Below are 15,502 nucleotides of genomic sequence, written 5' to 3'. Positions count from 1 at the left end.
AGCTTCAATTTGACTATATTTTACCACTGAGAAAAAGCAATCTAGCAAGGTTTTCTTGAAATGCAACACACGCACTACAAATTGTAGTTGATTTCGAGTTGCCGATAATAGAACAGCAGATTTACATGCAGTTCAAATGGAACGGTTGCCGAAGAAAAACTGGTTGCCGACAATACTCGCTCTCACTAGAGAAGATTGGAGCTTTGTAAAAGCGTTTCAAAACAGTTTTTGACAATTCTTTCGACTGAAATTGTTAGAGCAGCTGGCAGCAAAAGATTGTAAACAAACCAATACTGCATATGTGTGCGTTCCTTAGAGAAAAAGGCTATAGAAAGAAGGTCGCTGCTTAGGTTGCCGAGAATACGTAAATTCCCCTAATTCATATGATTTTAAAGATCTTTTAGTAACATGTAGATAATTACATTTAAGTTTTTTATTCCATAATTGAGGTTTTGTCATTCTGCCTAGCAAAGTCTTGTTAATTAACGCTGGGATGGTTTTTGATTGATCTATTTTATTTTAAGTTTTTCCATATCCTCGGATGATCAAATATCCCTCTATCAGTTGACTCTATACTTCTTCTGAAACAATGTCTTATTTCCGTGACGGATGATGACGATCTTCGTTTAGACTTCTGATGTAGGGCAATTTAGTTCATAGTTTACATTGATGCGATGCACCGCTGCACGTGGTGAAGTAAATGTACTAAAAATAAGATGTATAGCCATCACAGATGGGATGGATAAATGATGCTGTTTAATTGAATATGGACTGAAGTCGGATTCGTCGTCGTAGTAGTCGTCTGTGCCGTCGTCGTCTCCGGTGTCGAAAGGAAATAGTGTGAATGTGATAAACGAAAGTTTCCAGTCTATCTATCCGTCTCAGATGCCATGTTGAGAGTTGAATGGTTGGGATGTCGTAAATAAGACCACATTATAACATAGCACGAAGCGGGGGACTGAAAAATAACGTGGAAAATAAATGGTTGTTTAGTTCTTTATCAGCAGCCTTCGAGAAGTGATGCAAGTTGGTTTTGCAATTAATTCTTCTATTCTGAATCTGGACTGAAGCTACAAAGTTTAATTTTTTTTTAGTAACTTTAACACCTTTCAGGTCACTTGAGACTTGTCCATGGATGAGCTTTGAACAAGTGACCTTCAACGCTAGAAGCATGGATGCTAATCATCCTCATTACCTACCCCCTCCAACGTCCTCATTATAAGCAGGCACACCACGGGCAAAACTATGGTCAAAACTCAAAAGTATTGACAATCATATTGATGATATGACGTCGAAAATATTGATGAACAAATTGACGCAATATAAAAAAAGTTTGATTTCATCTTTTAATATTCCCCCTCATTTTCCTCTTCTGTTTGACTACAGCAGCATATGGGGCCTGTTCCTCGGCAACTTTAGTCAAGGTGGTGGTGATTTGACTCGGACTATTCCATCGGATACAGCCATGTTAGTGATGAGCGACCCTGTATTGATTACCCTCTGAAAATATGGAAATATTGACGAAACTTCTGTCGTGTAGAGTGCACTATACACCATGATTTTTTAATTAGGTAAATTATTACTACATTGATTTTACACAGAAAATATCTGCAAGCACTGCAAACAAAGGCATGAACAGAATATAGAAAACAAAATAAATGCATTTAATGTGCCTGCCTTTATACATAGTTTCTTTGAAAGCATCGTTCAATAAGAATGAAAGGAGTAAGAAACCAAGGCAGTCAGAATTCTGGCTTAGAAAAAGAGAGAAATCGCGGTGTGTTCGCGGCAAGGTAATTTGACCGGCAACCTGATGGTTCCGACGAAGCACATAACGACATCAATGTACTATTCATGTTTCATTCATCTCCCTTATGTTCGGCGCTGGCTAGTTTGTTAGTTGTGGTTAGTAAATATATCATCTAGAATTGTAGAACCTGCAATTCTTGGAAATTGTTCCTTTTTGAGCGCCGCGTGCAGCCACCAAGCGATTGGATCATGTTCCGTATAGCTAGTCTTGTGTGGAACGCAGCAAACATCAATGTCATGATCGCCCAAAGAGATGATTTGTATCCGTCCATCAACGTGCATCGATCGTGTGGCCGTCGTCTCAATTCGCTTTTGCGAATCTGGGACAACCTTGGGCACTTGAGCCAAGACCCATTCAAGTGTGTACCAAAAGTGTGCGAAGAGACCTTTCTGACCGGCGGGCCAAGTGGAAACTATGCGAGCATGACGAAGATGTGCCCTCGTGTCTCTTGTAATCCAACTCTTCAAGATCCTACGGACGACTGGCCAGGTAAAGGTGTTTGAAGCTACCACATGTTCGTATGTTCGAGTTCTTTTTTCTGGGTATGTGGGTAATTAAAGTGAATATATTAATTAAAACGAAATCGATTTTTCCATCAAACAGCAGTGTGGAACCTTCGTTAGTGCGGGTTTTCATTACTGCTTCGATTTTGTATCGGTTTTGGCTCGCACTACGTGACGGAGCGGTTTTCGCCGGGTGTTCCGCAGGTGGTTTTGTTTGGTTTGAAATTCAAATCGAAAAATATTATCTCATAAATAGTGATGAGTACTAGGTAGGAAAAACACTTCTGCGCGTACAAGCTAAGCAAATGGCGTAATAGAGTGTTCTTGAAGGCACGAGTCAAGGTTTCTGTTTGGCAAACGAGGTGCCAGAAGCGATGGTAATGAATGATAGATTTTTTTTGTTGGCATTGAAATTAGATGATAAGTGAAACCTGCATGGGAAAGTTTTGTTTAGAGTGTTTTTTTTTAATTTTCCAACCTTGCAATGCGTATAACGCAATTCCACCCTTGCTACCCTTTTTACTGGTCGTAGGACATATGTTTATAAAGTATAGTGGCCTAAAATTCACAAAATGATAACATCTGAAATATAACTGACAAGCACCTAAAACATTGGTTGATTGTTTCCAATGCAATTCTGTCAGCAAATCACGTATAATTTGAATCTTCACGAATGTTTAACACTCAATCCTGTTTTAACGCGATTTTTTTTTCATTCTAAAATTGCAACCAAATTTATCCAAAATCGTTACCGTGCGAAAACCGTTACCAAAATCAAACCGTGCCAAAACCGAACGTTTTTTAATTATCTTTATTAATAACTCTTTCCCAAAATCGTAGAGTAGTAAAATTACGTTTATTTCTGTTAATTATACAAACTTCAGGTGCTTCGTTTTCGTCCCTTTCAAATACCGTACTATACGCTTGAGGCATTACCAATGGTTAAGTGTTGGGTTCTGTTGGTAACAGCCCAGGAATCCGACGGGGAAACACAAATCAGGCCTGGTGCACAGCATTACGTACATAATTGTGCCCAGTAGCTTACGGTACGGTTCTTGGGTTGACTCACTATCACGGGAAACAACCAGGTTCTTCTCCATAGGCGTCTTGTTCGGGTTACAAACCGTCATCTTAAAGCGTATCAATAGTTTTTCGATATTCGTTTCTTGAGAGAGTTTCATGGAATTCGTCGCACGGTCGTATTGTAGTTTCATACCTAGGAAACGACTGATCTCACCGCAGTCCGTCATCTTGAACGTCGAACTCAGGGCTTTCTTCAGATTCACAATCGTTTTAATCTTCCTCCCAGTGATGAGCAAATCGTCCACATACAGAATGATATAAATTTCGTCTCCTGGTACCACCCGCACGTAAAGGCAGTAGTCGTGCAGCGATCGACGAAATCCCAAACTCAGCAACCGATCGTTGAACTTTTCGTTCCAGCACCTTGGGGATTGCTTGAGGCCGTACAGGGACTTGAGTAAGCGGTACACTGTATTAGGGAACGCTGCAACACCGTCGGGAACCGCCATGTACTATTCCTCTTTCAGGTCGCCGTGTAAAAACGCCGTCCTGACGTCCATTTGATGGAAGTGGAAACACTGTTGTACTCCGACCGCGAGAACCGTCCTGATGGTGGCCAGTTTTGCAACAGGAGCGAATGTCTCCTCGTAATCGACTCCAGCCTTCTGCAGGAATACTTTCACCACTAGTCTCGCCTTATGTTTGACCGCATTGCCGGCCGAATCGTCCTTCAGCCGAAACACCCATTTCGATTTCAGAGGCTTCACTCCCTTCGGACAGCTCGTAAGACGCCAGACCTTGTTCTCCTCCATGGAACGTAACTCATCTCGTACCGCAGCCATCCACATGGCTCGGCCAACACGCTTTGGCAGTTCATCAAACGATTCGGGTATATCTGCGGAAATCAATTCGCCAGAAATAGCTCTATAACCGATAAAGTAATCAAATAACTTACCGGGGAGCCTGCGCTCCCCGTTCGCTATGCCTCGACGACAATTCACTAGGAATTTCGCGTCTTTCTGTGGGCGAAGAAAGCGCATTTTCTGGTTCTTCAACCGGTTCTTCAAGATCATCGTCGGATTCTGCTTCAATTCGATTGATTTCATCATTGGCTTCACGAATTTCATCTGTGGGGGCCGGCTGGCAACGTTCCCTCTCTTGCTCGAACGGGAAGTGGACGGTCAATGGGACATCGCCTTCTTGCTGCATCACAGCGTACGGCAAGGACAACCCATCAAACTTGACGTCTCAAGCAATCGTAAGCTTTCGAGCCACCGGATCCCACACGCGGTAGCCGTTTGGAGCGTACCCAACCATGACCATCTCCTTGCTCGTCGCATCCAACTTACGCCTTTGCTGCTTCGGAATCCACACTAAACTCTTGCAGCCAAACACACGAAGTTTGTCCAGATCCGTTCTGATACCGAGCCACATCTCAGCCGGGGTAACACCAGAGGGCAACGCACTTGTTGGGCTTCGGTTCATCAAGTAAACGCAAGCGAGGGCTGCTTCGAACCACAGCTGCTTCGGCACATTGGATTGGATGAGCACGGAACGGACTTTTTCAACCAAGGTTCGGTTGAACCTCTCCGCTACACCATTCTGCTGGGGCGTGTACGCAACCGTTGTCTCTAGCTGTATCCCTTTTCTCTTGTAGAACAGCATTTGATTTGTGGAACAGTATTCTCGTCCCTGGTCCACCGTCATTCTTGAAATGGACTTTCCCAGCATAGCCGTGACCTTTGCTTCGAATTCCTGAAATTTCTCGAATACCTCTGATTTCCGCTTCAGCAAATATATCATCGAAAAATGAGTATGGTCATCGATGAAACTGACTATGTAACGAGAACCGATCGGTCCGCAAACATCAGAATGAATCCGCTCCAGCGGCAGTGATTCGCTTCAACTTCCTCCAACGACAGCTCAAGCTCGTACAGGCTGCCTCGAAGGTGTCCAGTGGCCAGTAACTTACCACTTTTCTTCAGGACTGCTACGTTTCCAGAGAACAAGACATCGATCCCAGCATTGGCCATCTTCCTGACGGATATCAGATTTTCACGTAGTTCTGGCACGTAGAGCACTTCTTCAGATTGAAATGTACACCTTTGTTGCTGGTCACGTTGATTTCGCCAATCTGTTCAGCAAGCATAGCTTCTCCTTCCTTGGCGACCTTGATCTCCACGCGACTGGTCATCTTCTTCAGGGCAGCAAAAACGAACTTGTCGCCAACCAGGTGGTCACTGCACCCGGAATCAAGCTTGAAAAGGATTCGTCCAGGCCACTTTTCCGCAATGTTGACGCTGGCGACAATCCTTTTCCATGTGGCCGCGACGCTTACCGAGGAATTTCTGGGACTTCTTTTGGGATCTTGAGTCACCCGAGAACGCTGCCGACTTGTCTTCAACTGAATCGCCCTGCCGGTCGGATCGCTTCCTTTCTTCAGCCAATAGACGCTGCTCGACGAGGTCCAAATTAAGGTCTTCTTCCGCGAAGTTCTCCAGAACCGTGACTAGGGAATCGAAAGAGTCTGGAAGCGTAAAGAAAAGCTGCGACACCAGATCACTTTCCGCCAGAGTTGCTCCGGCCGTCTTCAATTTTCTCACGAGCCCGTCGAATTCAAGTAGATGCGTCCGCATTTCCCCTTCCTTCATCCGCAAACGAGCCAACTGCTTCCGTATTAACGTTTGGCTCGCGACAGACTTCTTCGCATAAGCCGCCTCCAGACTGACCCACATCTCCTTCGTGGTCGCCTTCTCTCGAACGATCTCGAGGCATTCGTCCGACAGGCAACCCACCAGCAACGCCTTGGAGATCCGGTCCGTTCCTTCAAACTTTTTCTTTGCAGTTTGTTCCGTTGGAGCCACCTCGGTCAGTACATCCGCGACGTCTTTGGCTTCCAGGAACAGGCGCACTCGATAACTCCAGTTTTGGAAGTCAGCTCCGCTTCCACGCAGTAACGGGATGTTGCACGAAACGTCCTTCGCGGTGGTGCCCATAACCTCTTGAAGGGACAAACGGGAGACTCCAAACGAAGTATACGGTTTAACAGGAATAACGGAGAAAAGTTTATTTAAACGTCTGTACTACACGAAGTGCGATTGTGTAATGAACAGTTATTAATTTTCACAAACAGGTAACGGGTCGTTGCCAGGGAGGGCTTCCCAACAACGTAACAGGGGAAAGCGAGGGCTGATTGCCTACTACGCCAACAGTGACACATAAAATCGCATGAGAATCAGAAAATCGAATCAATAGGAGTCATATTGTGTGCCCAGAGCCTCATTTTCTACACCCTGACATGCTCCGGGTACCCCCGGGGAAGTGGTCAAAATTATATTAACTCGAAATTCATCATGCGACACGTTCAATCACATGAGAACTCTAAAAAATTGTCATTGAGTATGGTGAACCAGCAAAACAAAATTTATTTTATTGTGGGAATGTAAATTGATAAGAAAGGTCACATCTCACCATAGATCGATGAATTCAGGTTTTTATGCGTGGTTATAGCTAAGAGAAATCAATGTCATTTAACACTTGATCTGGAAAAACATCATTACAGTTTCAATCAAAACCATTACGCAATAAAGAAGGGTACGCTTTCACCCCGTCCAAAGTGGTCCGTCTTACCCCATTTTTCACAATATGGTATATTTTCACATGTTTCATGCATTTTTACATACAGTCACAGAAGCAGTACAGTCTACTGAAGGAAATAAGTACCAACAAACGTCAGAAAACATCGTTTGTTCATCAAAAAGTCTTATAGGGGAAATGGATGTAATGTCGGCCGAAATGCCCCTAATTTGGGCCCATACATAAATTCAGCAATGGACTATAGCGACCAAAAATATCGATTAGTACCGTCCCAATGATGCGTTCATCTAGATAAAATTGATAAATAGCAGATTTGTAACGATGGGCAATCTTAGATCCATAGGCCAACATTAGAGCCATTTTCCCTATTTGTTGGTTTCAAAATTTGATCGTGAAAGTTTGCTTTTATTTATTGTTTTGAAGCTTCATAAGTTCGGGGGCTACAAGCTGTTTCAGAATGATAAAAACATTCAGGGTGGCCAGCAAATCGGGAAAACCGGGAAATATCCGGGAATTTGAAAAGTAACCGGGAAAACCGGGAAAAACCCGGGAATTCGATGAGAGAACCGGGAAGAATAAATTAACCACACCATAGGAATTAATTTTCACACCAGAATTTCTGAATAAACCATTAAAACTGAGTGATTTTTTACCAAATGAATGTCCTTCTCTATTTGCTGCATAATTTTCTTCAGATTCCCGTCGTATTGTTTTTAGAATAAAATCACTCAGCAATATTTCAAATTGTTTTTGCGATTCAATTTCAGATGTAAGGTGCATGGCCATTAAAACAAAATATTGAAGATGCTGGAATTAAAACAAATATTTGTAAAAACTGTAACTGAACTATTCTTTTCCGAGGTTTTAATTTGATTCAAAATTCTCATGATAAGAATTTCAGAATGAACTTGGAATTATGCTCTGAATTATTATAGAATTCTTCTAAAATTAACCAGAAAACACTCTGCGTAATAATTACCGTTGAATTATTTTTGGAATTTCCTTGAAACCCCTTCTAAGAAATTGTTTGGAATTCTTAGAATTCCCTTAAACCTATACAGAGACTTTGATTTCATTCAAATCCTTTTCTAAATTTTCTTTTAACTCTATTAAAAACATCATATTGAGTAATATTGAGTAATATTGAGTATTGGGGGCGACCCCGGCGTAGTGGTTAACATCCATACCTCTCACGCCAAAGTCACGAGTTCAAATCTCACCCCCGGATAAGTCACGAATGACCCAAGAGTGTTAAAGTGACCATAACGAAAAAAAAAAAATCATATTTTTTTCGAAATTTAATTAAGAAACCCCTTGGAGTATTTTAAAGAATTTCTTTCTAATTATTAGCATTTTTTTTGCGATAAATTATCGCCAGAACACTCTTAGAACTCTATTTCTGGTTGAATTCTCATCATAATTATCTTGGAATTCTTCAAAAATTACCTAATAATTTTATTTAGAACTTGCTATCTTCTCCACAGAAATCCCTCCAAATTCTTCTAACAATTTTTAAGGACTCCACGTCAGAATAATTCTGCAATTCTGCTCAGAACTTCTCCTTCGAAAACTATGTGGGAGTCCTCCTCAATAGATGTTTGAAATCAACGCTTTGAATACTTTTAAATTTTACTTTTTTTTTTAATTCCAGGGTTTGTCCGCAAGATTCTATCGATTGTTCTGTAATTTGTTATAACACTTAAAATGCTTCCAAGTCTCAGAGCCTTGACAATTATGACTGCACGACTATTTAATAATTATGATTTTTTTTTCCAAATCTGTGGTCTTAGAATATTTTTTAAATCTCACATTTTAACTATTTTTTCTCCAAATCTTGCATTACAAAGATTGTTATTAATCCCAAATTTCTATTTTCAGACTCTACACAAATGTCAAAGCCCTATAATCTTGGGAATCTATCTTTTTAGTAAATAATCTTTCAGTTTTTTTTTCAAGTATTGTTCTATTGGTCGTGGGTATTAAATTTCATGAACCATGGTTAGTTTCACGTTGAGCGAGCTCAAACGTCAGTTGGTTTCACATTTTTTTTTGTGTTTAACTTTGTATATCAGCGCGAGTACTGAAAGGTTAATGTTTATGTTAGTATAGATATTGGAGTGAATACACATTTTCTTTATCCGATATCACTATCAATTTGCTCTAATTCTCATTTAAGTATCAAGTTCATTTTTCTGAAATATTTTTTTTTTAAACCACTTCTTATTCTTCACAATTCTGTCTTATAACCTATTCATCCAGATAGCATTTGGCCCAGTCTTAATCTCTGTTACCCGATAAATTCCAGGGCTTTAAAATCATAAGATGTATCGAGCATAAAAAGTGGTGGAATTCGATTCATCAAAGTATCTAGAAAGATCAATAAATTATTTTGAATACATTAAGTGATTCATGGAGCTGAATTTTTCCTATAGCTTTTGAAATTTGGCTTTATTTTCCCATAAATAATCAATAAAAGTTTACAGTTGGCCACGTTTTAAAAAATGCGTACAATTTCGTTGTTTGTTGATTATCAACAACCGGGAAATTTTTAAGATTTGAACCGGGAAAACCGGGAATTTCAAAAAGAAAAGTCACTGACCAACATGATTATTAATTTTTTCTGTATTGAGTATTGGTAACACTATTGAGAATTGCATATAGAACTACACAGTTCAAAAAAGTAGTGTAAATTTCTATTCAATATGATGCACATAAATGGAGCGTCAAATATCATATACGTTTACATTATATATCATGTAAAGTTCTGACACATTTCATGCAATGTAGCAAATATTGTATACAAAATCCCATATTTGTATACAACATTGTTTGCAAGTTGCTTGATTGCGTGAAATGAAATACAAGTTTACGTGTGTGAATGTTTACATCACAATTAAAATTCAGAGTTTTTATCTGTGTAGCTGTGGTCCCTCTTACCCTGTCGAGCGTTCTTACCCCGTCTTCACCTGCGAATGTGACCGACGCCAGGGAGGCAGCTCTCACACCTGGACCCTACCTATCGATCCATCCACTCATGGACCGGGGACGAACGATTTTATTTCCCTTCCGAAGGAAGGCGTGATCAGAGATGTTATGCCTCAGAAAATCCCGACGGCGCTGACTGGGATTGAAACCAGTCCTGCTGGGGTGAGAGGTAATCACGCTTACCACTACACTACCGGCGCCACTACAGATACAACTTGTTGCAAACCACTTTTTGATAAAATTTAAGTAACAAAAGCTGTTAATGATTCTAGCCACGAATGTCTTATGATCCAGCTCAATCAACTCAAGCATAACTATTCAAATCGACGTACAGCTATCCCCCGAAGAACGCGTTACCCACTGAGTTGCACCCACCGCTTTTTCTCGGCAGGGTTTCAACCAGTCGGTCTGATTTTTTGCATGTGAGTAGTGGCAATGGAGAACTTGCAGAAAATCAGAGCGCTTGGTTGAAAACGCACCGAGACAAAGTGGTGGGTAGAACTCAGTGGGTAACGCGTTCTTCGGGGGAAAGCTGTATCTGATTTTGTAAACAATCACTTCAAATGACGATTTATGGTAACTGCAAGCTCACTCACAGAAACTAACAACACCAGCTAGTAGGCGAAAGTGTCTCCTATCTGATGATAGTGTTTGTTTGCGTGGGTGAGTTAGCACTTAGGACAAATAGTCGATTGAAGAGATTGTTTACAAAAGCAGATACGTCGATTTGAATAGTTACGCTTGAACTGTTCAGCAAGCCAACATTCTGCAAAGTTGTAGCTGAGAAAATTTCCCATAAGAATAGCTATAGAACTTTTTAACAGTGCAATATGGAAGAAGGCAAGAAGACTATGAACACAAATTTTGGATTTCCCATAGTAATTTTCCATATAAACTTCAAATCGTTCAGTTTCTTAGCAAGTTACCGAGTTCAAATTTTGAGAGGCTAATTAGGACCCGATTTGGAACCGTTTTAGCACTGTGGAGCGAACATTTCAAATATTGCATCAGTCTAATATACATAGTGTAGTAAGGAGCGATAAAAATAGAATAGGGATTAATGCCTTAATGCCTCTTCAGTAACGGGGGTTTTAAGCAACTTAATTTGAAACTCGTATAAACTTATTAAGAGTAGCGTGTCAAGATGTGTTTTTCAAAACATTAATGGTTGTTATCAATGATAACAGCTACGGATGTTCGGACAGGAAATGAACATGCCTATATATGATCTGATTGACTGCACTGCCTGTAATCGCATATCAGTCCCATATGGAAAAAAAAGGCATTGAGAAAATGCTAACATGAAGCTTTAGTGTGATAATTTATTAGCTAGAGAACGATCTTTAGAAGAGAGTAGGTGGATAGTTCCGTTAGAGTACGGCAGTATGAAAATTGAATAGAAGTTGAAAATGAGCGAAGGGCCATTAATGCGACAGTTTTTTTAAAGTTAGACACACATCTTTTGCCTAACTCGTACGATGTACGCGGAGACTTGAAGTATGTCTCCAAGTCTACAGGCAAAAAATGTGCTCCAAATTTTTTCAACCTAAAATCTGTCATAATGAAGCTTGCATGTTCTGTTATAGAAGCGAAAAATATGGCAATTCAAAAAGCAGAATTTTAACTTGAACGATTGAATTTCAGGATGGGACTGATATGCGATTACTTTGCTTGATGGGACAAACTGAGATGTTGTTTTCATATTTTTCGTGATCAAAGTCCATAGTTTTATCACATAATATGAAAGTAGATGCCAATTGATAGTGGATAGCGTTATCTAAAAAATGACGAAAATCCATATGGGACTGATATGCGATTATAGGCAGTGCACCTTCGACCAATAACTGAGAGAAGGAGAGAGCTCATCCTTTGATAAATCATTATACCGTTCGAATAGCAAATACAATATAGTTTGAGTTTATCCGTGTCTTCCCTTAAAGTGTTCTTGACCACCCAACGGATATTGGTAAGTTTTTGTCGAATTGCATTCCCCAATGTACTTAGATGGTGTTATTCAACAGAAAATGTCAAATGTTGAGAAATCGCAGCGTAAGAGTTTGACTAGGTGATAAATTGGACGTAATCAAGCAGTTGGAGGACAAAACTTGTTCCAAGGCAACCATTGCGAGAAAATATGTTGTGAATGCTACCATAAGGAAAATTGAACGGTTGCTGCAAGCTTCCTCAAAGAGAGGTATCAGGAACTGCAGCGTCCGGTAAATATGGTCAGTTGGAGCAGGCCTATTCTATTGGTAGGGTTAACTACCCCATTTCCGGCCTATAATGCACAACCCGCACTTAGTCTTACTTAATCTAGCGTAGTTAGCACCAAACGGATTGTTATTATTACTGATGGCTTCCAAATTTATCTACCTTTCCGTACGTACCATAAGATTTGATAAAGAGAAACAAATTGTTGGGATATTGTTAAAAGTCTAACACTGCTTCTTGATGCCAAACTCGGCCTACGGATTCTAAACTCGGCCTAACGCATTAAAACGCCATTGAAACGCCAATGAATTCACTTTGGCCTATCGGATGAAGATAAAGATTGATTGGTTGGAGCGCTTCATTTGTATTTGAGAATATTGGGTGCAAACATTCATATCACGCGTTCTTATTGACTTCGTTCGGTACAATTTGAACTTATGTATCGTTCCAAACGCATAATCTACCTGTTAACGCCGAAATTATGGATTTACTTGATGTTTTCTGCTTGATAGGCCTAAAATGGGCGATTAGGCCGAAGTAGTTCTCCACCCTATATCCAAATGCGTGATAAGCACCAAAATATCACAAACAACTTAATTGTGGCACAAGTCAATTGTAATTGTAATTGTATGCAATTGAGCCGAATTTCAAATTCAGTGAGGCGTGGGTGCGAAACTTCAAGGGGCACTATGAGATTTCTCGCGCAACACGAGAAAAGGGCCTATCATTGTTGATCGTTCATCGATTTTCTCTTTCGCGAATAACCCGACTGCAGTGCTCTGGCTGAAAATCTCCTTAATAAAGACAACCAACCAACCATTCAGTGTGTTGATTCAGGTGCAAGCTAACATCATGTTCTGTCGAACTGTGCTCCGAGCTTAGCGAGAAATTCGTTTATGTTGCCGTGGTAAACCAAAGAGAAAGTCGATGAAGGGAATCGATCAACGAGGATAGGCCCTTTTCAAATGTTACGCGAGATTTGACGTTTGAAAATTTGTGGTGAAGAGTTATCAAGCGAGTTGTGTTGAGCCTTTTAAACAAAGATTGTTTTCATATTGTTACCGAAAACGGTTTTGCGGCTGATCAGTTGTATAATGCTGACGAGTCCGTGCACTTTTACAAAGCGCTTTATGGCTATACTCTCGTTCATAGTGATGAGATCTCAGCGCCAGGTTTCAAACAGGCTACAGAACGTGTTACGTTTATTCCATTTACCAACTCTTTGGGATTTCCAATAAATATTAAAATATGGTAGTGGATGCCAATTGATAGTGGATAGCGATGTTATTTCAAAATTGACAAAAATCCATATGGCACTGATATGCGACTATTGGCAGAACAATTCTCAATTGACGATTGTAGAAGTGCTCAATGAACACTAAGTTAAGGATACACAAAAGGTTGTAGTTGAAATGTAATAAATAGCCATGATGATGACAAGTTTGAGCCATATTGCAAAAGGTGTATCTGGAATCTGATGTTGGTTTATTTTCTTCTTTCGTTCCAGATATAATGGCTTTCTACCACAAGGTGACCGTGGGCGGCGTCGATCCAAATTTGTGCTGTACAAACGTGGCGAATCGAATGGCGTCAAACGGTCAAAGCACTACATTGTACAATCACCTCAGACATCACAGGCAATACTCGACGCGAAACAACATTCGATATCGTACACACTGTCACGAAATCAGGCCGTTATAGTAGAGTACAAAGAAGATCCCGATACGGATATGTTTCAGGTAGGTATTTTGTGAGATATAAATATCTCAACATTGAAATATGAATTGGATTACAAATGTCCTGCGCGGAAGTACGCAGCATAATTGTCCCATTTTAGTTTTTTTTTTATATTTTCCTATTTACGTTCTCGAATTTTTTTTACTATCAATCTTAAATTACATCGGCAAGAATTACGGCACCAGCAAGAATTATATAAACATACTATAGACATTACGTCATAAAGATCAGCAGACATCATTCGGATATAGGGCATAAACTTATCTGTTCTGGTTGTCCATATAGGCTCTGTTACTCGATTGTCAACGTTGGGTAGACAAATATAAGTCTTGCGCAAAAATGCATTATTTTCCAGGGAATCGTTTGGCCGAAATAGAGCGCTCAAGCTTAAGTAACGGTTGAAGACGTAAAACCCACTACATCGCTTTCATGATTTTTTCACGGAGTCTTTTACTTGATCCATTGTTCTAGAAGCACTGAATGAAACCCAGTGTGAAAGCAGTATAGTAATGAAATTAAACATTTCCTTCCGCAATATCAAATAGAATGTCACCATCTGTGTTGCAGTCTAGACCGCAAAACACACAGTTGCAACCGCAGAAGCGTATGCATTTCTCTTTCCCCTTTCGGGAATTGCAATTTTCTTCCGTAAACAGAATCCTCCTGGTATTGAATTACCGATGGCTCTCGGTATGAACAAAGACAAAGCAAGTCTGATGCTGACTTTATATGGTTGGATTGGTAAACCAAATGATGACGTCATAGTGTCGGGGTGTTTTCTTTCACGTAGAGCACACATCAATGATTAATATGTTGTATGGAAAATAGTTTTGGGGGAAATTGAATTTTTGCGTTTATTTTATTTCAAAGAATGTTTTCAGGTTACTATACAAAATCTTTGTTTCATAGTGCTACGATAACATACAGTGGTTGTTTTTAAATTAGCACAATAGGCCGTTTTTCATACAAACTAGCCAACTTTGGCATGTAGCAACTATGTTTTGTTATGATCAATTGAGCAGACATTTTGACACATAACTACACTACCTATAATCGCATATCAGTCCCATATGGATTTTCGTCAATTTTGAGATAACAAAGCTATCCATTATCAATTGGCATCTACTTTCATATTATGTGATAAAACTATGGACTTTGATAATGAAAAATGTGAAAACAACATCAAGTCAGTTTGTCCCATCAAGCAAAATAATCGCATATCAGTCCCATCCTGAAATTCAACCGTCCATATTTCAAGTTAAAGGTCTGCTTTTCGAATTGCCATTTTTTCGCTGATATAACAAAACATGCAAGCTTCATTACAATAGATTTTAACTTGAAAATATTATCAATAAATTTACTATGATTTTTCAAATATTTACATGGGAATTTCACTTCGTAACTTGGACTGCCATTTTCTCAATGCCTACTTTTTCCATATGGGACTGCTATGGGATTATAGACAGTTCAAATATACTGAATTTTGCGTGAACGTAATTTCAAATTATTGGAAGCGCTTGCCGGAAATTGACGGGGGCTGGTTGGAAATGGTCAACTAATAAGCACATTTACAATTCGAAATTTCCGAAGTGTTATAGGTTTAAAATTTTAAAACATATTGCCAATAAACAATGGT

At 39.9% G+C, this 15,502-nt stretch overlaps 1 protein-coding gene across 1 annotated transcript in view; it reads left to right on the top strand.

Moving 5' to 3' along the window:
- Pli (E3 ubiquitin-protein ligase pellino) overlaps window positions 1-15,502 on the top strand; it is a 117,741-nt gene that overhangs the window by 63,960 nt on the left and 38,279 nt on the right. Inside the window, exon 3 of the mRNA XM_065220948.1 lies at window positions 13,637-13,868. Coding sequence (XP_065077020.1) covers window positions 13,637-13,868 — 232 coding nt within the window. The remainder of the gene's footprint in view (window positions 1-13,636; window positions 13,869-15,502) is intronic.

The sequence above is a fragment of the Ochlerotatus camptorhynchus genome, unplaced genomic scaffold (genome assembly GCF_037179485.1).
Source record: "Ochlerotatus camptorhynchus isolate MF236.1 unplaced genomic scaffold, CSIRO-AGI_Acam_v1.1 ptg000136l, whole genome shotgun sequence".
Lineage (NCBI taxonomy): Eukaryota > Metazoa > Arthropoda > Insecta > Diptera > Culicidae > Ochlerotatus > Ochlerotatus camptorhynchus.
Note: the sequence above shows the minus strand (reverse complement) of the source record. Positions and strands in the feature narration are given on the sequence as shown.